The sequence below is a fragment of the Saccopteryx bilineata genome, chromosome 7 (assembly GCF_036850765.1).
Source record: "Saccopteryx bilineata isolate mSacBil1 chromosome 7, mSacBil1_pri_phased_curated, whole genome shotgun sequence".
Lineage (NCBI taxonomy): Eukaryota > Metazoa > Chordata > Mammalia > Chiroptera > Emballonuridae > Saccopteryx > Saccopteryx bilineata.
Genome location: NC_089496.1, coordinates 92,085,781 through 92,113,483, shown reverse-complemented (window position 1 = coordinate 92,113,483; position 27,703 = coordinate 92,085,781). Strand labels below are relative to the sequence as shown.

Here is a 27,703-nt window from a genome sequence, read left to right as displayed (position 1 = left end):
AATCAAGTTTTCACATTTGCCTAATCTGAATGCAAAGTAACCTCCTTTTTATAAAAATAACGACAGGAAACTAGATGAAAAAGTATGAAGTCATACTGTGCAGCGACAATTTGGATAATTAGACCCAACACAAATTGTTCCATAATGCACTTTATAAAAGTTTAGGGAAGTGGAAATTTTTTCTGTTAAGTTCTGTAATACAAAATGGATTCATTTCCAAAAGAAGACCGTAGGTGAGATGGTAACATGAAAAATAACAACCGTAGAGAAATGACATTTTTATTGTCAGTCTCCGAATGTTTCTGTTGTCCCGTGAATCATTGCACATCAGCCGATGTTATTTCAGTGGTCCTGGTGTTACCATCTTTTTCATGTCCTCTACTCTTGACTGAAAAGTGATGATTCTAGTGGTTCTTTTGGTCCTAAGACCCACGTCATTCAGTCATGGTCAAAGAAAGCTACCTAAAAGTAATTTCAGATTAACTTCAGAACTTTGTTGGTACCATCTACTGTGAAGGGCATATGTTATCCACATCAACCTGCAGCCCCTTTCACATCCTTGAATTTGCAATTCCTAGAAAAACTTCTTTCATGTGCTGCCCTGTCTCTCATCCCTCACTGTTATCGTGATTATGCATCTAAGAAGCCAAGACAACCATTCTGGACACTCAAGGACAGACCTACCCCTCCCCTGACCAGAGCACAGGGATGGGGCGCTGGCAGCATAAGAACAAAGCCAGAACCTCTGAAGCAGGCAGAAGAGGAGAAAAGGCTGTGAAAAAAAAAATTAAGTTTATATCTTGAGTCCTGCCCAAACCAGCCAAAGCCAGGACTTACAATTCTAGGCATAGCTATAGGGTTAACAGGGGGAACTCAACAGAATAAATGATCAGATTTCATAAAACAAAAGCAAGGGGCGATACAAAAAATGTACCTTGAGTCACTTTTTTATTTAAGAAAAATTCAAGTGGAATCAAACCTTGTTGAATGGGAGGATTTCACAAGTCAGAGACTGCCTGTAATCATTGATTTTAAAGAGGAATTAGACCTCTAAATAGGTGCCATTTGATTTTCAGAAAAGACACTTACTAAGGGTTCCTTAAATAACAAGGAAATTTTGGTTATCAAATTGGGGAATAAGATCTCCAAGACCACAATAAGCACTGGTTGTTTGTTGTTTTTTTTTTTGGGGGGGGGGTTCTTTTGGTTTGTTTTTTGTTTTTGTTTTTGTTTTGCTTCTATCTAGTTGAAATAGTACACCTGAATCCATAGCCAATTGAATATGAATGTCATTAACTCAAGACATATTAAAAAGTTAGGGCTTTAAAATGCACTAACTCCCTGTTTCCCTTCTCTGAATGCAGACTCCTAACATCATTTCTCTCACTCCTTCGCTCTGTGCCTTCTCTGGGACCTACAATCACTCAACCTTCCCACTCCACTCAGCCCCTTAGCCTTCTCCTGACTTTGATGTTCCACTCCCCTCTTCTTCACCCCAGAGTCCGAATGCCCTCTACACTTCCAGCTTCCTCATTCTGACCTTCTATCCCACCTGCCAGGCACAGTCCTGGGGCCATCTTTCCCCTTCTGTCCAATTCCTCTGACCTGAGGGCCACCCACTGTTGCTGGAGGCACCACAGAACTTATGGAGTGAGGCCATGACAAATCTAGGTAGCACATTAACCTGTTCCTTCACCCTCCTCAGCAGTCCTCATTTTTGTGTCTGTGAACACCCAGGTATCACCTCCTTATCGGCCTCCTCCGACCTCTCCCCTGGGGACCCCAGTTTCTGCTTGGTCACACTCACTCTCAGCAGATGACCTGGTCTGAACAGATTGAAAGTATCTTAAGAGACTCTTTCTCTAGAGCCATCAGTGCTACATAAACCCTCCCTTCCTGTTCATATCAAATGAGAGCAGGTTGCCTTCATCCTCTCTCCCTGGTTGTGTGCAAGAATAAACATGTAGGCATAACCCATGCACACAAAACTACTCATCGTAAACCCCTACACACACAAGCATGCATGTCTACCTTGAATCTCCTCTCCTTCTGGGCTTACTCTCTGCACTCATGCCTAATGCCAACATGAAGCTCATGCTCTCTCTAAATTGTTTATCAAAGATTGGAAGAGTATTTGTCACTCTATTACACTCGGAGAGGGGGGCTATGACAAAAAGGGACAGAAGATGTCTTACATGGTTTATTCTGTGCATTTTTAAACTCTGAATTTTTATAACAAGAATGTATTTGTGCATCATATGTGCTTTTTAATTATTTTCTCAATCTTTCACAGCCACAGCTTACTCAAGTAATACAAGTCTACTGCCCCATTCTCTCACCATCGCTTCCCTGCTGAGCCCTTGGCAGCCAGGCTTCCCTCCCAGAACTGAACTCTTCAAAGGGCACCAATGGGCATCTTCCTTGTGGCCACGTCCTTCCCTCAGTTCTACTTGTCTTGGTAGATGCCAACAGTGATTGATGACCTACTCCCCTCTTGAAATTTTCTCCTCCCTTGGCCTCTGTGAGACTGGCCCTTTGAAACCCATTGAGAAATTGAATACCTTTCCCTGAAAGACCCTGAAAACACCCAAATAAGCTTTCCTTTTTCTTCTCCTAAAGTCAAGGGAAGGGAAACAGATGCAGAGCATGTGTTTGCACATGCAATGTCATCCTCTGTACACCCTTGCACAACCACCTTCTCTGCTGTCTCCACTATGGGAAAAAGCCAAAGATGATAAAACCACACCAAAGTTGTCATAACCCTCTGTGCTGCCTAGAAGACTTCTGGTCAACCATCCTCTACATACACACCCCAGCAGCCACAGGGCTGGGTCCTCCCTTCTTGAGCTGGCTTGCTCAGCTTCTCTCCACTTCACTGCTGTCCTTGTGATCAAGGGGCAGAAATAATGTCTTAAACACACAATATTTTGAAAAATGAAGAGAAGTTTGGTGCCTGCACAAGGTAAGGATGAACATTTTATGTGAAGGATTGCATATTTTGAAAAAACAGAAAAAGAAAAATCTGTGTTTAGAGAACCACAATTATGTCAAAATCAATGAGTGTGAGCATCAAATGAGGTAATGTAGGTGGGAGTGCTTTGCAAACTGTGACTTGCAAGACAAATGTTAAATATTTCCATCATCATCTATCTCACAGAGTTGTTGAAGACCAAATCCGACAGTATATGTAAAATTGCTTTGTCAACTGGAAAGAACATTTATAAATTGTAATTATTATGTGATATTTTGCCTCTAGCTAGATTAAAAGTCAGATCATGGCAATATTGAAAAAAATTAAGATACCTGCTGATTTATTTTATATCCACACTCCTAGAACTGTTCGTAAACTGAGGAGTCTAATTAATTTCCCTCTTATCACCTCTTTTCAGATAAATTGATTGCAATACTCTTCAACATCTATTAACAACAAAGTCAACTGCCTGGTAACTATCAGCTAGACTACCAGACTTTTGATTTGAGGCCTGAAAGTCATCTTTTGTGCCAGCCCCATAATAACTAAGCCGGTCCGTTTTCTCTTGGGACTATTTCAATTTCCACTGGCATCATAACATCATGATTCTACTATGGTAACTTCCTCCATTTTAGCCTCTCTGAATTCCCATCCACCCATCCTCTAGCTGCTGAAAAACCCAACAGCACTTTCATCGTTCCAACTAATTATTTTTATTTTTTTATTTATTTTTTAATTTTTTTAAATATTTTATTTTTAACTTTATTCAGTTTTTGTTTGGTTTTTTTTTTTTTTACAGACAGAGAGAGAGAGAGAGAGAGAGAGAGAGAAGGGAGAGGAGCAGAAAGCATCAACTCTCATATGTGCCTTGGCCAGGCAAGCCCAGGGTTTTGAACCGGCGACCTCAGCATTCCCAGGTCAACACTTTATCCACTGCGCCACCACAGGTCAGGCATAATTCTTTTTAAATAAATGGTTTTATAAACAAAGTGATGAGTCAGGAAATAAAAAAAAAAATTGAATAATTATTGGGAAGGAAGAAGAAAACCATCACTTGAGAAGGTATCATTATACACCTAGAAACCCCACAAAATCAACCAAGAAGCTATTTAATAGGATAGGTTGGACACAAATAAGTACGCAAAAATTTACAGCTTTCCAATATGCCAGCAGTAACCAACTGGAACACATAATGAGAAAATGTTTCTTTGACACTAAAATGCCAATCTCCACAAGAGGCACCATCAGGAAGAGAGAGAGTAGGACAAAAAATTACTGGAATTTCTGGTTTTTCTGCAACAATAACTGTTTGCAGCCTTTATGTGGCATTTGGTGTTCACTCCTGTTTTGTTTTCCTTTTGCCTTCTGTTCAGGTTTAAAGAGTCTCGTGTTCAGGTTTAAAGAGTCAGCCTGGACAGCTGTGGGGGAAATGGGGAGGGGTGGAAATGTTGGGTGAGGAGGACCAGGAAGAGGGGTGTGGTGTGGTCCATGGGCCTGGAGCCAGTGGGCCAGTTGTATCAACCTGGGAGTTATCACTGACTTGGATGAAAAACCTTTGACTCTTCTCCCTTAACCTTCATGGATGTTCAATCGCCAAGTCCTACAAGTTGGTCTTCATAAAGATCTCATAGATTTACTCCTTTCTCCTCACCCCCAGTACCTGTCCCTTACCAATACCCTTGGTAACTTGGGCCCAAATTATAACTGTCTCTTAGCTGTTTCTTCATCTCCAGACCATGACCCCCAACCCTGTCTCCTTTTTAGTCTTTCCTCCTCATCAACTTTACCATGTCACACACCTGACTGGTTAATATCCTGCACAGTGTAAGTCTGGAAGGCCAACCACCCTGGGCATGAATATGGGGTTCACCTCTCACCACAGACTGCACAGGTTTGAATCCCAAAGCATGCTACTAGTCAGCTTTGTGAACTTGACTATATTATTTAACCATTCTGAGCCTCGGTTTCTTTATTAGTAAAACTGGCCTAATGTATAAATAAGAAAAAGGATTGTGAGGACTAAAAATAATATATAAAGGACACATCACAGGATCAGAAACACAATAATACAAAAGGTATTCAAAGGCTGTGACTGTTGCCATGGGAATTGTGGGTTTTCTCACAATTAGAGTCTATAACAGTCTACTGGAGCAAGTTTGATGCCTATGCTTAGTCTCTAAGACTATATATTGGTCCCTGCTTAACATTCAAACGTCTTCCTCAACATGAAATGGCCACTCAACCCCATCTTCACATCCCAGTCGTATGCCTCAGAACTTTGTCTCTTTGTCTTCCCTCAACCTGAAATACCATTTTCACCTGTTTCCAAATGTACCTCCTTCAATAAAACTCTCCATTACCCCACCCATGTGCTTCACAGTGCTTCTCCTACCCAGGAGTCTCCAAACTTTTTACACAGGGGGCCAGTTCACTGTCCCTCAGACCATTGGAGGGCTGCCAAATACAGTGGTCCTCTCACTGACCACCAATGAAAGAGGTGCCCCTTCCAGAAGTGCAGTGGGGGCTGGATAAATGGCCTCAGGGGGCCGCATTACAGCCCGCGGGCCGTAGTTTGGGGACGCCTGACACCAATACCACCACCTTCGTATGCAGTCAGCTACGACAGTCCTGCCTGCCTCGCTCTGTCCTAAGCCGTTTCAATGAATCACCTTCCTGGATCCTCACAGGAACCCTAGCAACCAGGTACTTGTACTCTTGCCAACTTACAGCTGGAGCCACTGGGGCTCTGAGAAGTGGAGGTGCCTGCACAGGGTCACAAAGTTGCCAAACTAGGTCTGACCTCACTACTGCTGTCCCATCCTTCTTCAACACGTATTTTTAGGCTGGATGAGTCAGTCTAACACACCAAAGTCCAGTGCAATCACATCTTCTTTGTCCTTGAGAAGCCAATTCTCATTCATCAACCAACCCTGCCCTTACCCCTTTGGCTCTTCCAGCCGTTTTAAACAACAAACAGCGTATTATATACTGTCCTAGACAGTATCGCTACCGCCTAATTGGACATTCACTATTGTCAGTGCCCAGTACAATGTGATTATGCCTAATTGGGTATTGTTCACTAAGTGGAGCAGTAAGTAATGGTCTGGATTTTCACACACTGCTCATAGAGATCAGTCTCATTTCTTCTCAGATACACATCAGGAACCTTCTCAAAGAGAATATAATATTTTTGCAGGTAAGGACCACAAACTTCTCCAGACATTAGAGATATCCCCAAAGTACCTTTTGGTTCCGAATTGGCCTTCTAAGCAGGCTTCTTAACTGGGGGTCAGGGGGAGGGGTGGCAGGCCCCCAGAGATACACAGAACAAGAGGATCTAAGAGGAAATGACCTTCTATCATTTCAGAACAGACAGCACACTGGGTCCCTTATACACATTGGGGGAAATGTGTCCAATAGTCAGAAGCCAGAAGCAAACCAGGCTTGATGGCATCAATATAATGCTTAATATGCTACATATCTGGCATCTGCTCCAGAGGAGACTGCATGGCAGGAACTCGGAACAGGTCTCCTGGGCATACAGGCAGCTCTCAGTCTGTCTGCTGCACATTAAATACACTCAGAGTCGGGAATATACATTTTTAAATGCATGAAACATGAGCCAGACTTGACACCCATCTATCGGCGCTGCTTTAAGGGTAATAAAATCAGTGCTGCCATTATAAAGAGAGGGAACTTGATGACCCACTGGAGATTTCTTCCAATCTAAACGATTCTATAAATTCCCCTCAAATCATAAAAAAAAAGCAGATTAAGGATTCAAGTAGGTGTTTGGACTATAAATACAAATTAATTTCTGCTCCAGCTGCTATTTTTCTCATCCTTGCAAGAAGCACCTCCATCTCTGAGAAGTTTCTGGGTGAAACACCAGCAGAGTGGCTGAAGACGGATAGGACTCCCTCGGGTTCTCGTTGGCAACTATTTTCTTCTAATTTCACAAATAAATCTGCATCTTGAAATGAACTAAATTGAATCCTGCTGCTGTCCAAAAACATTTATCACTGAGAATCTGTTTTGTTTGGGGAGTAAGATGTAATTGCGTACAGATTCAATAAGAACCTAAATGTTCCACTGAGAAATTCTTTATTGAAAATGTTTTGTTCGGACTCTAAGTAATCTATTTATTTCCATTCTCGGCTACTAGACATATAATTCAATTTGTTTTTACTTTTAAAAAATTGTGCTTAAACACTGCACAATTATCTTAAAATCTGGAATAGTCTGTGATACCATCCCACTTGGTTTTGTGAAACTTAATTCGAACTGACCCTTATAAAAGAAAATTAATTTTCTTAACATTACCTCACCTACTAGAGCTCAATAGGAATCAAAAGAAAATAGTAAATAACATTTTTAAAGATTAATTTATCAACTAATAGGTTTTCAGCTCACATATTTTCTCTGATTCAATATGAAGTCAGAGACAAAAATAGAAATGAACAAATGCATTGTGGCTCATGTCTCTAAACACGTGGCGATAAATGCGTATCCCTAAGGAAATGTGCTCAATTATGACATCACAGCTGTTTCTCCTATAAAAAGAACTATGTCCTGCAGAAAACTATAATTTCCCAAATAAAGGGAATAAAAGATTAAATAAAAAAAAACATATCAGCAATAAAATCCAAGGATAGGGACCAGATGCCAGGCATATTAAAATACCATATCCAACAAAGGATTAAAAAAGAAAAAAATCTTATACCATTTGAATGCTTAAACACAACATAGTTCCACTTGAATTCACCAAAGAAGGGAGACTGTGACCAATTGTTTCAATAATGTCATATGCATCCATGATCTTGGGCTGTCCTCTCCCACATTTACTCTGGGCTTGACCACGTGACCTGCTTTAGCCAAAGGATGCTAGCAAGCATAACACAAATGCAGGCTCAAAAAGTGCATGCATGTTAGGGCTTGTCCTTTTCTCCAGCTCTTAGAAATACTGACACTATCATGAGAATACAGCTGGGCTAGCTAAGTGCAAACATGTAGTTCAGCCCCTCCCCTTGCCCCAGCCAACAGCCAGCACCACAACTATACATGTGAATGATGCTATCTCTGTAAACCAGCTCCTAGCAACTGCCACCTGCCTACAGAAACATGAGTAAGTCCAGGCAAGCTCAACAGAAGAACTGCCTAGCTGAACCTAGCCTAAATGACCAACTAATAGAACCATGATATAAGACATTACCGTTTCAAGCCACCAAGTTTTGGACTGGTTTGTTATACAGCAAAAGCTAACTGATACGGAGGTCATCACAGAACCTATTTCATGAGAATACCAATAAATAGAGAAGTCACTATAGAGGGAAAGAGAGAGGCTGTCCTAAGGATTGGTGGGTCTAGCAAATATTCCTGAAAGTGAGTTTGCATATGAAATACTGAGTTGTTATACTAAGCCATTTTTAAGAAAGGATTCTTTAGTCCATTGGGCTGGGGAAGTCTGGACCGAAAGACCTACTTTCTCTTTCTTGAATCGTAGATGGCCAGGCAGAGCAGGCCCAATGGTGTTATCCAGCTAGTTGAAGATACAGAGGCAATGGGATGGACAGTGGACTTTGTGGGTCTTGCCTTAGCCTGCTAACCTCTGACACAGAGACCAGAGCAAGAAAGCATCAGTTGCATAGGCAGGGGCTATTTGACACATAATGGCCAGGCCCACAAGCCATATGTGGCCCAAGTCTTTTGTGATTATGTGTTAATCAGATTAGCAATGCCTCCCTTTCAGTTTTGGGAGGTAGGCGGCTACAGAGGACAAAAGGAGTCTTCAATGAGGCTGGAAAAATAGGTCTAAAGTTGGGCAGAGGTTTTCTTCTTCTTATGGGTGTAGAAGGTGTTTCCACAAGGAAAAGGAAGAGGTTCAATATCTATTACACACTTAATATATGTTTGTTCTTTCTTAATGAAACTTCTGGAATCAGACCTGCTATTTCCTGGATTTCTGACAGTTTAAAATGCCTCAACTCTAACTCTTACTATTGAGATGGAAATGAGGGTGAGGAGAAGAAAGTCAATAAAGACAGTCCCTTTTGAAAATGACTTGATTCAAGATATATAACAGGAGTGAAACCCTTCCCAACCAAACCCAAAATCGAGCCCACCTGTTAGCTGTGTGTCTCCGTGGGTCGGCTGACATTCAAGTATTTAAGGTACATGTAAGGTATAAACTGGTTTTTAACTTCTATCTGCCTAATTGAGCCTACCAGAGCCGATCTCTTTTTAAGAAATTCTTAATGCTTGTAGGACCCTAATGCTATGGGAAGTTATTCCTGGCACATTTGCAGAGAACTAGCGAGAGGGAATATGAGAAGGCATGAGATAATTGAGCACATTAAGTATATCTAGGCAAGTGTGAAGGGACACAGGTTGGGAAACTTACTCACCTTAAATGAAGCTGAACATGATTTTAAACCCAAAACATCTGCATATTAAAAGCCTACTCCTGTAAAAAAAAAAAAAAAAAAAAGACTAGCAGGTGCTAGACAACCCTGCACAATCACCCTTTTTTTTAGGGCTGCCAGCAATGGCAGTGGCATTTCCTGAGGGACTGTAAATCTTTCGACCTTTAGTTTCCTGATCTGTTCAATGGGATTGTTGCAAAGATTAAGAGATAAAGTAGTAGTTCCTTGATTTTAGATTGCTTGGACCTGAATAATTTGCCCCAGAATCTTAAAAGCATCAGCATAATCTTGCTATTCCTTCTTTTGCTAAGTTTTCATATGAAAAAAAAGACTAATAGATAATGCTGATGTAGTATAATGTACCGCTCTGTGCCGGAGACTATTCAAAGTGTTTTCTAAATATTAATAGAATCTCCTCAACATCCTATGAGATAGGTATGATTACTCCCACTTAACAAATGAGAAAACTGCATGTCCACAGCCAGGTTCAGTAGCCTGCCCAAGGTTTCAGAGACAGTAGCAGAGCCAAGATTCAAACTTCCAGTCATCTAGCTCCAGGATGCATGCTCTCACAAACAGAAAATTGTCTGGCGTTCTTCCCAATTGTTTCATAAAGGAAAGAAATGCACACAAAATAATAATAATATGAGCATGTCATTTCCAAAAATATAAGGTAAATAATATTTTAGAACTCCAAAAGAATGAAAAGAACAGAAAAAAAACATCAGTCTCCAAAACTGAAAAGTAAAAATTGGTTTCATGCTACACAATCATTGTGTTCATTTTATTACAAACTAAGGAATATTTATGTTGGGAAACATATAGGTTCTCCCAGTCCCCAGATCAGCCTTTAAGAACCACTGAGATAACGATGTATGGAAAGCCCATCAGATATGAATGGTTGCTATGGAGCTAAAAGATGATGAGCAAAGTGCCCCAGAGGCCACTCTCCTGGAGTGCTCACAATAAGGTTGTGTTTGCCAAACCACGTGGATAAGAGGTATATCTTGTCCCACGGGCCTGTCACAGGGATGTACGCACATCTTGGTTTATGGCCAGCATGAGCGTTCTGTTTCCCAAACCTATCTCTAATGGCTCCTTCCATCCTCCCTGCCACAGGAAGAGCATGGGTTGGAGAGCGCGCATGCCCCAGGAAGCCCCAGGAAGCCCCATTAAGATAAGGAGCAGAGAAGCAGCCTGCAAGGAGCAGCCTGCTGAGGAAGGAGCCTCCTCACCATCCCACATACTGTAGATATTCTTTGGTGAGAACAGCAAGTACCTCTTCTTCCCCTTGATTTTGGAACAGAACAGAAACCTGTAGGTGGGCTTCTAGTCAACAGGTCCTGCTTACACAGTGCCTTTCAGCCCATTGGTCTCTCTATTGAGGGAGCATCTTCAACCATTTCAGCTCAGCTTTGGGGAGGATGATCACTTAATCATCCCCAAGAATTACATTTAGTGTAGGTTGCACCACCAGCAACTGGGACATGATATTAGAATTCTACCTTCCATATCTTAAACCAGTTCTTTAGCAATTGAACAATTCCTTTGGAATTATTTTTTGGGGGGGAGGAGCAGTCAAGGAAATGGAATGGTTAGTGGTGTTATTGGGAGGCACCATAGAATAGTGGTGATGGTGAGTAGTTGTGTTCTGGATTCCAATGACTAAAGTTCATAAGAGGGTCAGTTTATCTGTCTGCAATGGACCACACAGTTAACTACTGCAGGATTTGTGGGCCATGCAGTCTCTGTCACAACTACTCAACTCTGTTTATAGCATGAAAGAAGCCATAGACATGAATGGATGAGTGTGGCTTGATTGTGGATACTGCAATTTGAATTTCATATTATTTTTACATGCCACGAGATAGCATTCCTCCTTCTAACCACTTATACATATAAATACCATTTATGTTGTGGGCTAAATTCAAAGAAGCAGATATGACCCACTGTAGGCCAGGGTGTACCAAACCCTGTTTACACTGCAGCTCTGGCATTTCTTAGTTATAAACTCTTGGGCAAGCTTTGTTTTGAAGCTTCAGTCCCCTTGTCTGTAAAACAGACATAATAATAGCATCCATCTCTTCTGGGTTTCCTGGGGGGTATAGTAAAAGCAAAATGCTTTAGCACACAGCAGCTGGGTGTGTGCTCAGCATACAATTAATGTGAACAGTCACTGCATTTTCCTCCTCTCGTGGAAACATTGTGCAGCTTCTACCAAATCCATCCAGGCTACCATCAAACAGGATCAAGGATTTTCATGTCTTTATCAACAAAGAAACATTCTAGACCAGGGGTCAGGAACCTATGGCTCACGAGCTAGGTATGGCTCTTTTGATGGCTGCATCTGGCTCGCAGACAAATCTTTAATAAAAAAAATAATAACGTTAAAAATATAAAACATTCTCATGTATTACAATCCATTCATTTCCTATCGCTCATGTTCATGGTTGCGGGTGGCTAGAGCCAATCACAGCTGTCCTCCGGGACAACACCAAATTTTTATTGGATAATGCCTAACGTACAAAGATCATTGTATGGCTCTCACGGAATTACATTTTAAAATATGTGGCGTTCATGGCTCTCTCAGTCAAAAAGTTTCCCGACCCCTGTTCTAGACTTTTCATACTAACATCAGTACACTCAGAGGCTGTGGGGACCTAAAACATGCCCAAACCCTTCAGGGGTCCCCAAACTTTTTACACAGAGGGCCAGTTCACTGTCCCTCAGACCATTGGAGGGCCGCCACATACAGTGCTCCTCTCACTGACCACCAATGAAAGAGGTGGCCCTTCCGGAAGTGCGGTGGTGGGGCCGGATAAATGGCCTCAGGAGGTTGCATGCAGCCCGCGGGCCGTAGTTTGGGGATGCCTGCATGCTCTCATTTGTGTCTCCTCCTCCACCTCAGTCGCTGCAGTTCAAGAGCTGAGGGTCGGAATGGGAGGTTAGCATGCTCCAAACCAGAAAGAATGATTTTTTCTTTCAGAAATAATGATGTTTTTGAGCACTGGCCAGGTCTCATGACCACTGGCACTCTGCTGAGCGTCTTACACGGTTCCTTCCCTTCACGTTCACACAGCTGAAGGATCTGATGAGATGATGAGCTCTGGGTCTCAGAAAAGGAAACCCAAGGCTAGGAGGTGAGGAAACCAGGCAAGCCCACACGGCAGGGAGCCGAAGTCGTGGAGTTGCTTCCTGAACCACACAACTCTTGCTTTGCAGTAAAGAAAAGGGTGGCCATCTCTTAGGGCCCTCCTGCTTCTCTGACTGCACCCCTATCCTGAAGCCCTGGGGGTCTTGTGAAAACGCAGGTTCTGAGCCATTAGGCTTGGGATGGTCCTGAGGTTCTGCATTTCTACAAAGCTCTCGGGTGATGCCAATGCCACTGGTTCTAGCACCACACTGAGTAGCAAGGCTCTAGATGAAGTGAGAAATGTGAGTTTTTCCCATTAATGACCAACGTGGGCTACACAAAATGAATCAATGACCATGGGTTTCCTATGGTGAAGAGTCGCTGGACCCAGACTGCAGAAGTCACACTCACAACTCTACCCGGTGCCAGAGCGCGACCTGGGGAGCAAGTCTCTCCACCTTTCTGCGTCTCAGGTTTCCTGCCTATAAAGGAGAAAGGTAATCAGTCTTATCTCGGAGGGCTGTGACAATGACTCAATAAGATTGGACATATAAAGCATTTAGAGCAATGTCAAACACACTGTAAATGATTGATAAATGAAAGATAATCGGAAGACCCGGAAAAATGAAGATCCTTACCAAAGAAGTATCTAAAGATGAGCTAAACACGGTCTGCTCCCCTGCACAACTAATAGCTTGTGCGGAGCCATTCAAATCCACCTCTCGTTCAAGCCATTTTACAGTTAAGTAAACCAGACTTGCATTCAGTCAGTCATAAAATTAAATTAGAGAGAAAGTTCACCTTGAAAGGGCAGGACCCAGGGGGCAACAAAGCAGAAGCCCTTTCCTTCCTGCTCATTATTTATTTGTCCGAGGGACATGCCAATTCCCGAGAGCTCTGGGCACAAGAAGCAGTGGAGAACACATATGACAACTTCCCAAAGCGACACAAATCTCTACTTCACCAGAGCAGTTTCTCGCTTAGGCCATTTCGGTGTGTCACTTGTCATTAGACATACTAACCTTCTAAAGTAATTAGCCCTCCAGTGTTATGTCACTAACTGTCCATGTTAAGGGAAATGCCTCAGTGGTCTCATCTGTAAAATGAACATTCTGGGCAAGATAATCCAGTGCTAACATTTTCGGAGGTCAAGTTCGTTTCCTTTCCCCCAAACCGCATCACCTCCTCAGGTGAATCATGAGGTCTACAGGCGGGTGAAGCACAGTGCCAGGCACACAGGAAGCACTCGATAAAAGAAGGCTGTGATGGCCCTGGCCGGTTGGCTCAGCGGTAGAGCATCGGCCTAGCGTGCGGAGGACCCGGGTTCGATTCCTGGCCAGGGCACACAGGAGAAGCGCCCATTTGCTTCTCCACCCCTCCACCGCGCTTTCCTCTCTGTCTCTCTCTTCCCCTCCCGCAGCCAAGGCTCCATTGGAGCAAGGATGGCCCGGACGCTGGGGATGGCTCTGTGGCCTCTGCCTCAGGCGCTAGAGTGGCTCTGGTCGCAACATGGCGACACCCAGGATGGGCAGAGCATCGCCCCCTGGTGGGCAGAGCGTCGCCCCTGGTGGGCGTGCCGGGTGGATCCTGGTCGGGCGCATGCGGGAGTCTGTCTGACTGTCTCTCCCTGTTTCCAGCTTCAGAAAAAAGAAAAAACAAAAAGAAAAAAAAAAGAAGGCTGTGATTAGAACAAAATCAGGGTGCTCTCCTCTAAATGAACCACAGTATGACCTGACCGTGTCATCCAGTTACTGGATATCGACCGGAATGGCAGTAGGTGGGTGGAATGGGCAAGGCTAAATGGGAGCTTGGTTGAGGAAGTGGCCACTGCCTTTTCTAAATTGGATTGGCAGTTTACCACTCAGGTGAGAAGCTAAGTGAGAACGGGACTGGAAGAAGGCGTCTATGGTTGGAGGTCTTCAGGACTCATTGGAAACCTCATCACCTCTCGCAGACACTTTTCATGACCTGAGCCTCGGTCTCTCAGTCCATCTCAAAACTCCAGGTACAGCTGAAATTCCTGGCACACTGGGATGGTCATCGGTCCCTGGAACACTCTGGCAGCTTCCACCCCAAGGGCATGCCGAGTCAGCTTTCCTGCTGCAGGCCAGGGCTTCCTGCAGGTGGGAACTTAAACAAGTAGAGTTTCCTCTGTTTTCACAAGCAACTAATGGCCCCTAAGCAAATCTCAATCAGTGGGGGAGCGGGGGGAATCAATGAAGTGTCCCAGCCTCCCTTCCTTAGACAGAACACTTCTGCAATATTTTCAGTGTGGTTCCTCTACAAACTCTAGTAACATTGAGATTCATATGTTCACAGCTATGACTCTCTCTCTCTCTCTCTCTTTCTCTTTGCTGGCTTTTCTTCCCTTGCCTCACTCTCCTGCTCCTTACCCCAACTTCCTGAAATGACTTCCCAAACTCCCTTGTGTCAGTCTCTGATTTGGGGAACCCACACTAAGACCCATGACCACTCCAAAGTCTTGTTCAGAATCCCATGGCATTCTGTACAGAATCCCAGTGCTTGTTACACTGCACTGGGCCCGCAGAACTAGGAGGTCCACCAAGGCCAGGGTCGAGTCCATCCCATCCGCTCCAGAGCCCCAGGCACGCTGGCATGTAGAAAGCGCTCAGGAACTGTTGGTTAAGTGGATGCCAGGAATGCATCTGCTGCCTGGGCATCAGAGGGACAGGAGGCAACCCTTGGACTTTTCAATGATTCAGGTAAATCCTTTTCTGTTTTAGAAAAGCTTATAAATGAATGAAGACAGAGTCATTAGCAGCAGAGGAAAAGCCGTCTAAAGAAGGTTCATAAGCTCACCTATCGCCTCCCAAAAAAACATACCCCAGGCTCCTCTGCTCTCTGCTGGCCTCTCTGGAGGAACCCAGCCTCTTCCACCTCTGACTGCCGACTCCAGCACACCAGCTGCAGCCTCTTCCTTCTTCTTGTCCTTCCCCACCTCCTCTTTCCCCCTGTAGTATTGTGTTCTGTGTTCTATCAAGGAATCATAACAAAGGACTGGACCAAAGAAAACTAATCCAAACAAGTAAAGCTGAATGTGCTATTGCTGTTCCTTTAAATCTCTTTCTTCCCCAGGCCTTGAAGCTAGAGGTTGTCAACTAGCCACCCGTGGGTCAAGAGCGGTGGGAAGATATGTTTCTAGGAAACCCATGCCATATGCTTAAGGTTGCCAAGGTTTAAAACTCAGTATCCTGTGCATAAAATTCCACATTCCCGGTTATTCTTGAAAAATTAAAGGATTTGGCAACACGAGCCCACACTTATCTGGGGTGAGGTTAGCTGCTCTCTAGAGATGAGATCCACAGCTCCCTTGTGTGCTGCAGTTTCCACCACTCCCTTGTGCCTCTGGCTCTGAGACCTCTGTCAGTTGCCATTTATGATTGTGATATGCAAGTCTACTCTGCTCTTTCTTGTTGTCTGCCTGACCCTGAGGGTGGGTGCATTTGAGCTTGCCACTCCATATTTAAACACTTGGAAAAAACAAGTCCCAACTGCCATGATTGCTCCATGTGTTTTTGAGTGCCTCAGGAAAGAGCTTAGTTTCCTGCTCTAATGCCATCGTGCCTTATGTCATTATTTGAAAGCTCATCTTAATGATGATGATGGTGATAATGATGATGATGTAATCGTACCTGGGGAATGGATAGCAGGACCCTTGGCACATGTGTCTACCTGATTCTACAGGTCCTTTCCCCCCCCCCCCAGGAAGTTATTAATACTGAGGGATCCAGGGAAAAAATGAGGAATAAATGGGGCAATAACAGGAAGGAGCAGCCAGCAGGAGGCACATCTCAAGTAGGCCTGCATTGCCCCCGCTCCCTTCAAAGGGAGAGGAGACTGCTGGGCCAGAGAAAAGAAATTCTTCACATCCACATCTTTGCTTCTAATCCGGCAAGAATACAGACTGCTTCATCTTACTTCTGAAGCAGTAAAGTCAAGCTCAAGAACCATTTCACGTTAACCCCGCGCAAGGGGAGAATTTTGGGAGCGCCGTGTGAATCAGCCCGGCTCAGCATGCAGAAAGGACACCGACCATTTGAATCAAGTTTATAGATCTATAAACCAAGACACAGTGAATTCCAGACTCCTGCAGAGCCAGAAGTCAATGACGAAAAATGCAAAGGCAACAGAAAGATTTATTTCCATAACCTCTCAGAGCTCAAAGACAGAAAGTACCTCAGTGACTGTGAGCCACATCACTTAGCGAAGGACCAGCATTTTTCTACCATTTAATTAGTCACTAAGCAAATATTTACCCATGTGCAAGGAGCTGGGAATGAAGTGATTATCAAGGCAGACACAGGAACTGCCTTGTGAATGGTTTAGCAGGAAAGGGTAATTAAACACACCATTAAATGACTTCATTAAGTACAAGTATGACAAGTGGTATAAAAGAGAAGTCAAGATATGGGAACATTTGTCAAGAGACCTATCCTAGCAAGAGAGCCCCTGTGTCCCCTCTGCCAGGAAAAAGCTAAGACCTACAGGGTAGTCAAAGGTGCCCAGGCACAGGGCCTGTCCATCTTTCGTGAGCATTTACTACGTGCCTGGTACTGTACCATTGCAGGTAGAGAGAGAAATTAGCAACAGATATTCCTTGAGAAGTCACAGTCTGTGGGAGGTAAACAGGCTTCTATCATATCTGCTGCTTGGAAATGAGGGCGTCTCTTTGTCACTATATAACCAATTAAACAGTCATTTTGAAAAATGTTCTGATACTCAGAAGAATTCAACCAAAAATCTTCCTAATTACAAAATGTTCTGTTGTGAGGTGCAGAGAGTTTCTCTAATAATTTAATAAAACAGATGAAAATGAGAAATCTGTCAAATCCCACAGAGAACTGGGGGCTTTACCAAGATAACAAGGCTTGTTGTGAGATATACAAACCGCCCAGCCATCCAAGAGAAAGGTTAAATGAGGATGTGAATAAAGGGACTGAGGCAGGACATTAAACTTTGGAGACCTGTAAAAAACTGCTTGGTGATTAATAATATTAATAACCATCATCATATTAATGTTAATGATAACTAAACACTCTGACAAACCTTTATGCATATTTAATTAACATATTTAATTCTGTGGGTAGGTACGATTATTCTCCCCATTTTATGGATGAGAAAACTAGTAATTAGAGCAAACAAGAAATTTCTGTTTATGACAGTTTGGCAGATTAAATAACCTGGAAAGTGAAGTCTTTAAAGTCTTAGACATGCTGAATAGAGCGACATATCTGTTTAATCACAAAACGGTGTTTGCAAGTGATTTAATCCTCAGGTGGCAATATCAAAGAGTGAACCGGATATTAGAGCGGTGAACAGATAGTGCAGCTATCCCTTGGGCACCGACTGGAACAAGTAGCTGGACTCACTGAACAAAGGAAGAGCTTAGATTATAACAGCCACAGGAGGCTAAAATATGAGGTGCTGGGCTTGTGTGGTGTGGGTAGTTAGTATTGAGACTCCATATAAAGTTGAAAACTACAAGAGTTACAGCCCCAGCAAAACAGAGACAATAGACAGAAATCCACCCAATGGGACAGGAAGACCACAAGGAAACCTAACTATCTCTCCTGAGCTCTGGGTGGGGGGAATAAATGAGCTACTCAGAAAATCTGGCCTGACCAGGCAGTGGTGCAGTGGCTAGAGCATCAGACCAGTATGCAGAGGATCCAGGTTCGAAACCCCAAGGTCACCAGCTTGAGCGTGGGCTCGTCTGGTTTGAGCAAGGCTCACCAGCTTGGACCCAAAGTCACTGGTTTGAGCAAGGGGTCACTCAGTCTGCTGTAGCCCCCTTGTCAAGGCACATATGAGAAAGCAATCAATGAGAAACTAAGGTGCTGCAACAAAGAATTGATGCTTCTCATCTCTCTCCCTTCCGGTCCTTCTGTCCCTATCTGTGTGTCTCTCTCTGTTTCTCTCTGTCTCTGTCACACACAATAAAAGAAAAAAAATGTGCACCCATGGATTTTCCATCATAAGAGTTTGGGGTTCTAGCCTAACTGGGCGGTGGGGATAGCTCATCAGACTGGAACATGGAGGACCCAGGTTTGAAACCTCAAGGTCACTGGCTTGAGTGAGGGGTCACTGGCTTGAGCATAGGATCATGGACATGACCCCATGGTTGCTGGCTTGAGCCCAAAGGTCGCTGGTGTGAAGCCCAAGGTTGCTGGCTTGAGCCCAAGGTCGCTGGCTTGAGTAAGAATCACTTGCTCTGCTGTAGTCCCCCAGTCAAGGCACATATGAAAAAGCAATCACTGAACAACTAAGAAGCAGCAATAAAGAATTGATGCTTCTCATCTCTCTCCCTTCCTGTCTGTCTGTCCCTATCTGTCCCTCTCTCTGACTCTCTCTCTCTCTCTGTCAAAAAAAGAAAGAATATGGGGCTCTAATATATAAATACATTTATTAAGTGATCCAGGAAGCCCCAAAGTGAGAACTTAACCTAAAAAATTATCCTGAGCAAGAGATATCTCCTAGACACCAAGCAGAAACAAATGAAAAGACATACCCTTAACCTGGACCATTCCAAGTCCCATACATAAGGCTATTCTGAAAATGAGCTCACTACATAAAATCATAACATTCCCAAAAAAAGGGCCATCACAAATAAAAATCAGCTATTGCAATAAACAATAAGAAAGACTGCCAAGACCTTTAAATAACAGAACAATCAGATAAAAACAATAAAATATTTAAATTAATTGAGGACATAAAGGAAGGAACAAAACGTTAGCTCAAGACACAATCAACAAAGATTTGTAAAAAAGATCTCCAGAAAATTAAAATAAAATTATTGAAAATAAAATCTGGTGGATTGACTATTAACAGATAAATACACCTAAAGAAAGATTTAGTGAACAAGATGATAAAGCTGAGAAAAATGTAACACAAGAGATAAAGAGAAAAAAATATCAGTGAGGTCAGAAAATAAGGAAGAAAGAATGAGAAAATCCAACATACATTTAATAAGAGTACCAGAAGGAGAGTGCTACAGTCCCCACCACTCCCTTTTGCCTCTAACTCTGAGACCCCTCTTAGGTGCCATTTATAATCGTGATGTGCAAAGTTCACTTTGCTCTTTCTTGTTATCTGGAGTCCTCATGTTGTTTGTAAGAATTATAGAGACATTGATCAACTTTAGTTTTGTTTAGACTTGATGTTAACTATACATGTTAAATTTTTAAGGAAATCCATGAGTGGGGGTAGGAGAATGAATGAACGAACAAATGAATGAATGAATGAATGAATGATAGTGAGTGATGGTAACTATTCAGAAGAAAATAAATCAGGAATAGAGAGTAGTGAGGAGAAAGATGTGACAGGTGAAAGGGAAAAAAAAAGGCTATTAAAAAAAACTCAATCTAATAGAAAGCAGTAACAGACTCCTGCACTAAAAATCAGGGTAATAGAAAATAAGAAGATAAAAATAAACCTTAAATTATCAATAAATATAAATAGACTAAACATACCAGACAAACCATAGATATATCAGATTACATTTTTTTTAATTATAAGAGACTTGCCTAAAATATAAGGACACCAAAAATTTAAAAATAAAATTATAGAAAAATTATGTTTAAAACACCTGGGGCTATATTAATATCAGGCAATTTTGTAAGAATTAAGAATTAAGGAGGGTTCTTGTGTAATATTAATGGAACCATTCACCAGGAAGAAATAAAAAATCATACAGCCCTGGCCGGTTAGTTCAGTAGTAGAGTGTCGGCCTGGTGTGCGGGAGTCCCGGGTTCGATTTCCAGCCAGGGCACACAGGAGAAGCACCCCTCTGCTTCTCCACCCCTCCCCCTCTCCTTCCTCTCTGTCTCTCTCTTCCCTTCCCGCAGCCAAGGCTCCATTGGAGCAAAGTTTGCCCAGGCGCTGAGGATGGCTCTGTGGCCTCTGCCTCAGGCGCTAGAATGGCTCTGATTGCAGCAGAGCAACGCCCTAGATGGGCAGAGCATCACCCCCTGGTGGGCATGCCGGGTGGATCCCGGTCAGGCACATGCGGGAGTCTGTCTGACTGCCTCCCCATTTTCAACTTCAGAAAAATACAAAAAAAAAAATCATAAATACCTTTCACTCATCTTATGAACATAACTTAATATGTGCTTAGAGAAAAAAACAATGACAGAACTATAAGGAGAAACAGACAAATCTCCAAACATTTTTTTAGTGATTAGGAAGACATAAACAATTAGGAAAGATACAGATTTGGACACTATGATTAGCAAGGTTGATCGGACGGGCATCATATAGGCTCCTGAATCTTGAACATTTAGAGTACATATCCTTTTCAAGCACACGGGCATCAGTTATAAAAGCTGTTCACTTAGTTGATCACAAAGCAAGACTCAACAAATTCCAGTTAATCAATATAATACAGACCACAATGCAAGAAAGTGAGAAATCAATAATAAAAAATAACAAAAACATATATATTTGGAAATTTAAAGGTTTTTTTTAATTACCATAGGATAAACAATAAATATTATTAAGACTTACTCAAAAGAGAAATAATTCTGAAAATAGAAAATATCTGGAACAAAATGAAAATACCACCTTTCAAAACATATGGGGAAGAACTAGAGAAATTATCTAAAGGATATTTTATAGCTGTAAATGCTTATATTAGGTGAATTGAACATTAACAAGCTGAACATCAATCTAAAGAAAGTAGGGGGAAAAATAGAATAAACCCAAATTATACAGAAGGAAGAAAATAGTAAAGTTAGAGTAGTCAAGGAAATATGAAATAAACATTACCACAGAGAGGTTTGACAAAACACAAAACCTGATTCTTTTGAAAACTAACAAGGTGACAGTAGCTGGAGAGGCAGGGCGATGAGGCGGTAGAAAGCGTGGGCTCTGGAACTGACTGCCTGGTTTGAGTCCCCACTCTGCCATTTACAGCTGCAGGGCCCTGGGCATGTGACCTGCGGCTGGCAATGGTGGAATCACAGCTCAAACCCTGGACTCCCAGACCCCAGTGCCCGTGCACTAGCTGCTTATTCTTACGACAGGAACTCTCAGTCACATGCTCTGATGGGAGTACCTTCCTCCCATCATGCAACTGAGTATTATTATCCCCATTTCACAGATGGAGTAAATGAGGCTTGGAGAATTTATGTAATTCTCACCAAGTCATGAAATATAAAAGAATTGGATCTGATTCAAGAACAGATCTGACTCTGAAGTTTGTCCTCCTGACTACCATGTTCATCTACAAGAGAAGAGGAATGTCCCTGTCGGCCACTCCGCATAGTGATGCTGTGGAAAGCTACTTACTATATCCCAATTTCAGGGAAGATGTCTTTTTTAAGGTAGAATGTAAAGAGAACAGGAAAATTCCCTCCTTCATACACAGAATTTCCTAGTCTTACGGTAATTCAGTGGTTAAGATGATGTGCTTTGGAATTAGAAATAAAAAGGATAATTGCTAATATTTATTAGGCACTTACTATGTGCCAAGCATAACGCTAAGCTGTTTCAATCTTCACAACATCCCTTTTCACATCAATTGTGATTCCATACTACAGACTAGGACCTGCAGGTGCAGAGAAGCTAACCTCACACAGCTACAAACTGGCAGAGGCAGGACTCCAACCCTGGACTCTAACACCAGAGCTTGCATTCTTTTCCACACTACACTCCCGGGACCCAATTTCTTCATCCACTGACTGGGGTACGACACCTACTCTCCTGATCTACCAAGAGGTATCGAGACAAGGTAAGTAAAGCCACCAGCCCAGTATCTGGCATGATGATGATAACGGTGATGATGGTGGTGACAAGGGGTACTTGCAAAGATAAGGCCCAAAACAATGGCACCATTCCTGATGGCTGCAGAATATCTTACTGCATCAAATCCTCACAAAGAAATCTCCTTCCATTTCACTCACAAGTTATGTGAAAGCTAATTTTCAAACTCAAAATCATGGCATTGAACATTATGTAAAGATATGAAGAAAAGTATTTAAAAGAATCTAACAAACAGAACTGCAGGGAAGTTGGGGTGGAGGGAAGCCACATTACCCAATGTAGTGACTCTAGCCTTGAACTTATTCTCCAGAATTCTTCAAATATCAGTAATGGCAGCATAAGAGACCCATTAATCAGGTTGTTTGTTCTCTGTGTGTGAGTCACTGTTGCCATCTACAGTTAAAAATGGGACATGCAACACTGCCACAGAACATTCTAAAACACAGTCCCGGAGATGGTGGTACTAAGAAAACATGCTTGTACGGAAAATGAAAGCGTTACCTGAAGGAGCAGCTCTTTCTCAACCACCTCTTCTGTCTTGCTGATGAGACGCTTCTGCAGGGAGTGAATTTTCTGTATCAGCTCATGAGTACTGGGGTCACTGGCCTGTTCAAGTGGGACAAAATAAAGCAACTGAGACACCATCAATTTCAAAGCAAAGCACTGAGGTCTCTATGCAAAAAAATTATTGTTTTGGTTTTTTTTTAATTTTTATTTATTCATTTTAGAGAGATGGCAGGAGAGAGAGAGAGAGAGAGAGAAAGAGAGAGAGAGAAGGGTGGAGGAGCAGGAATCATCAACTCCCATATGTGCTTTGACCAGGCAAGCCCAGGGTTTATTGTTTTATCAATATCTACTGCACACCTGTAGACCCAACACAGCGAGATTTAGAACCACACACACAAAAAAAAATTCATAACAGATGAGATGGTCATCAAAATAGATCGATGTTTGGCTAATGTCTTATCTATTAGCTCTGGTTAGCCAAAAAATGGAAAGTAAATGTTTATTGCACCAAGAGAAATAATACTACTAATAACAATAGCAATAATAATAGCTATTGTGCATAATATGTGGTTCTTTGCCACTATACAGGCACCGTGCTAAGTGCTTTTCATACATGATTTAATTTTAGCCACACAACAGCCCTGAGACAGCATTAGCCATCGCCTTTTACAGATAGGACAACTGAGGCTCAGAGGATTAAGTTATTAACCCACACAAGTCAGGGTCAGAGCTGAATTCAAGGCCAGATAGATATGCCAGGCTCTAATCACTATGTTTTGAAATTTCCCCTACCTTTACCCCTGATTCTATAGGAATGAGACAGGGTTCCCTAATTCATTCAGCTTCAGGATTCTCCTTGGATACTGGTAACAAGAAGATTCATTACAATCTATGATGGGGAAGGTTTCTAGGATGTGGACTTCTGCTAATAATTGACAACAGAATATGACCATGGCCTTTAGCTCAAAATGGTGTTATCAACTGTTGGTCAAATAAGTTTGTAAATATGATGTATATGTTTTGCTTGCTTATGGTTTGCATTGGGTGTCGGGGCACAGGCTGTGGGCAGGCAGGGTCGTTGTAGCCTAAGGCTTAGTTTTAAGACTAAGCCTTTCCCACCTTTTTAATACTAAGATCTTTTCAAAACTAAGCTTTTCCCCACACCCTTGACTGTTGCTTGATGTGGGGTGGTGCACTCTCATGAGGAATCCCATTATGCCTCAGATAAGTGACTTTGTATCAGAGACTTCCTCGTTTGTATATTGGATTAAAGGTTTTGATTTCTACACTATAAAATGGGGCAGAGGAGCCTATGCTGGAAGAGAGCAGAGAAAGGCCACGTGGAAGAGAGAAGCAGCCATGATGGCAGAGTGCTGAAGGAGAAGCCAGTTTGTGCAGAGTTTGTGCAGAGAGAAGGAGATGGGGAACAGAGGTGAATAAGGCTGGTGAGGTAGAAACCTTTGATTCTAGGAAACTTGGATAAGTCAGTGGCTTTGGGAGCCCTGAATGGAAAGGGAAATGTTTTCCCACTGTGTGTATTTCTTGCCCGCCAGGTGCAAGCTAGGATTAAAGCTAATGGCCCACCAGTTCTTGGCTCCATTGTTTCATTACCATCTGTCCAAATCAAATTCGAACCTGCATGGGCCAGGAGGCTATAATGGTGGCCGTGTCTACTGGCCTTATATCAATCCATAAAGCTTTGAAGCATTTTGGGCAGAAAAGTTATTTTTTGCTCACTCTGTTAAAGATGGCCGCTGCTCTCACATGATACAGCTAACTGGCCTTTCTTGCTTGGGAAGAGGCTTGGTTATGCTAATGTGTGTTGGGAGAGGGCTTTCACAATGAAAAGTTTTAAAAGGAGCAGCTAGGAGGCCATTTGGAGAGAGAGTGGCCACGTTCTTACAGAGAGGAGGAGCCCATGCTGTGGCAGGGCAGGGAGACCACGTTATTCCAGGGGAGAGAGAGAGGCCACGTGGAGGAGAGGAGGAAGCCAAAATGGAGGCAAACAGAGGTGGGAGCCTTTGATTCTAGGAAAACTCAGAAGAGTCAGTGGCTTTGGGAGCCCAGAATGGAAAGGGAAGTGTTTTCCTGTTGTATTTACTCACTTGCCGGGTGTGAGCTAGGATTAAGGGAAAATGGGCCACTAGTTTTTGGCTCTGCAGTTTCTTTACCGTCTGTCGGGATCAAATGTGAACCTGCAAGAGTCAGGCGGCTGTGATGGTGGCCGCAGCTACTGGCTTTACAGTGCACCTTCATAAACTATCAGTGTACAATTCAAACAAGATCTACGCTTATAAATTAATATTCTCCCCTCTAGACTTTAAGCCAAAGCTTCACTTTCAACTGTATTGACATTTTGAATTAACCAAGCAGCTAAATATTTTCAACTGCCTCCCAGAATCTCTATTTTCTAATTTTTAAATAGAAATTGACATGGAATAAAAAATGTTAAAAGACCTGCTCGAAAACACATGAAATAAACTAATGTGACTGTAAATGGATTTAAAATCTTCAGCTCCACTTCCCCAGACATCCATATTATTGTTAGTTTAGTAAACAACATCACTCCTGGCATTTGAAGAGGAATAAAAAGGGTCCAAAAGAGTGGAAAGATATTCCATTAACTCTGACTTTGCTTAAGAAATGCTACGGAGTGCCAGAGTGATCTCCCTACACGGGGACTAGCTTTGGCATTACACATTCACTTCGCAAGACTGGATGTTGTTCAAATCCAGCCCTTGTGTTTTATGCAACTTCAATGCATTATCCTTAATGCTTTCTTCAACAAAAGGAAAAAATAAAAATAAAAAACAAAAACCTACTTGGTTGTTTTTCACACTTGCCCTGCTTTTTCTTAAAACACATACACTCCCCACATCCTAATTATTCATTTGTTGAAGCCCCAACTGGTGCTCCAATTGCTGAGTACAACCAGAGGAGATGGCCACTTTTTCCTTGAATAAACAGAGATGGGCTTTGACCATTATCTGCAGTGCTGGTGGTAATGTCTGTCAGGAAGTCATACCATAAAATGGGAGGTTTCCAGGCATACCCCAGAGATACTGTGTATTTGGTTCCAGACCACCGTAATACAGTGTATTGCAAATAAATCAAGCATGATCTTTTTTTTGCTGGTGGAGGATCTTGCCTTCAATTTGTTTTTTTAAAAAAAATAAAAGCACTAGGAAGCACAATAAAACAAGGTATGCCTCTATTATCCATTATCTACCAATGGGACTTTGTGTTCCCAAAATCCTAAAAGAAAGGGTTTGGTTAACACAATGCTAGTCCTTCAAAAAGAGGGTTAGTTCATAAGAGCCATACTTCCTGCATGAAATAAAAAGATGCAAAGACCAGTTGAAGATGCTGGTGGCCAGTGATACTACTGTAGAGGCAATTAACTATCCAAGACTAACAGGCAGCCAGCTGCAGGATAGCTGTTTGAGCAACAACTACCTAAAAGAGAAAAGCAAATGTCAACTGGTGAGGCCAGTTCACAGCTTCCACTAGGTCTGCTGTAGGTCGAAAGGATTTCATCCAAGACGTTTTAAACAAACCCGCCAAGTGAACCATCTGGTTCTGGGAACTAAATTTACATTTGATCCAGCCTTACATTTTAGGGAACAACTTGCAAAGCATTACATAAAACCAGGCTTCTCACTGGGCATTAGGCGGGAAGCCATATGGGGTAGAAGAGGTCCGGGGGTGCGGGGCGACTCCGCCAGGGCTCACCTCGAGCTTCCGCCACCTGTGCTCATTCATGGGATTCTCCAGCTCCTCCTCCAGGGCTCTGCAGCGTGTCCTCTCCTTCAGGAATTCTCTCTGCATGTGAAACAGCTCCTGCCTGAACAAGACACAGTTCCTTTCGCAAAGGAACTCTCCACCCATTTGAACTATCACATCTTTATGTGGTTTTATACACACGCTGCATCTTAGGTAAAAAGCTGCGATTAAGGAGACTTCTGGGAACACTGAGACCAACCTCCTAATCTGAGCCAGACGCAGATGATACCAATTTTGGCAGAGCTCAAACTTCAGCCTTAGTTTTAAGGGGGGAAAAATAGAGCCAGAACTTCAGAATCAGGACTCTGGAGACCCAAAGCATTTAGAAGTATATGGAAAGAACAGGGAGGAGGTGTTATAAGGAATTATAAGGATTTCGGTATACTTTTTTTTTCTTTTTTTTTTTTAAAGATGCTGCAACTAAGAGTTGAGGCTTCTTTTTTTTTTAAGACTTTATTTATTCATTTTAGAGAGGAGAGAAGGAGGAGAGAGAGAGAGACAGAGAGAGAGAAGAGGGGAGGAGCAGGAAGCATCAACTCCCATATGTGCCTTGACCAGGCAAGCCCAGGGTTTTGAACTGGCGACCTCAGCATTCCAGGTCGACGCTTTATCCACTGTGCCACCACAGGTCAGGCAATTTCAGTATACTTTTTAAGGTTTCTAAATGTCTCTACAGTAGCAACAAAAGGACAACCTACATCCCACCACAAGGTGTGGCACCTGGCTGCAGGAGACTGAGGCTCAGGTGACAACCTGACATCAATCAGGGCAGGGCATCGCCACCCTGACTGTCCCCTGGAATCACTCTGGCAGCTTTGGAAACATGCCTCTGCCTGGCATTGATCCCCAGAGAGATTCCGCTCTCATCGGTCTTGCCTGCGGCTTGGATCCTGTAGGTTTTCAAGTCTTAGTGGTCATTTCTAATGCACAGCCAGGATTGAGAAACACATGTTCCGCAGCTATGCAGATGGCTGAAAAAGTCCTGAAGAACTAGCTCTGGCTCAGACATACTTCTAAAATCTGCAGGAATCTCTAGGTAAGTAGGTAATGAGCTGCAGTCATCCTCAATACCCCGTGAGCTGGCTCCCACCCTACTGAACAAGACTC

General features: G+C 42.8%; 1 protein-coding gene across 2 annotated transcripts in view; it reads right to left on the bottom strand.

Moving 5' to 3' along the window:
• CFAP58 (cilia and flagella associated protein 58) overlaps window positions 1-27,703 on the bottom strand; it is a 123,562-nt gene that overhangs the window by 32,214 nt on the left and 63,645 nt on the right. For both annotated transcript variants that reach the window (XM_066239191.1, XM_066239192.1), the window contains exons 14-15: window positions 26,546-26,657; window positions 22,808-22,912 (exon numbers count right to left, since the gene is read on the bottom strand). In XM_066239191.1, coding sequence (XP_066095288.1) covers window positions 22,808-22,912; window positions 26,546-26,657 — 217 coding nt within the window. The remainder of the gene's footprint in view (window positions 1-22,807; window positions 22,913-26,545; window positions 26,658-27,703) is intronic.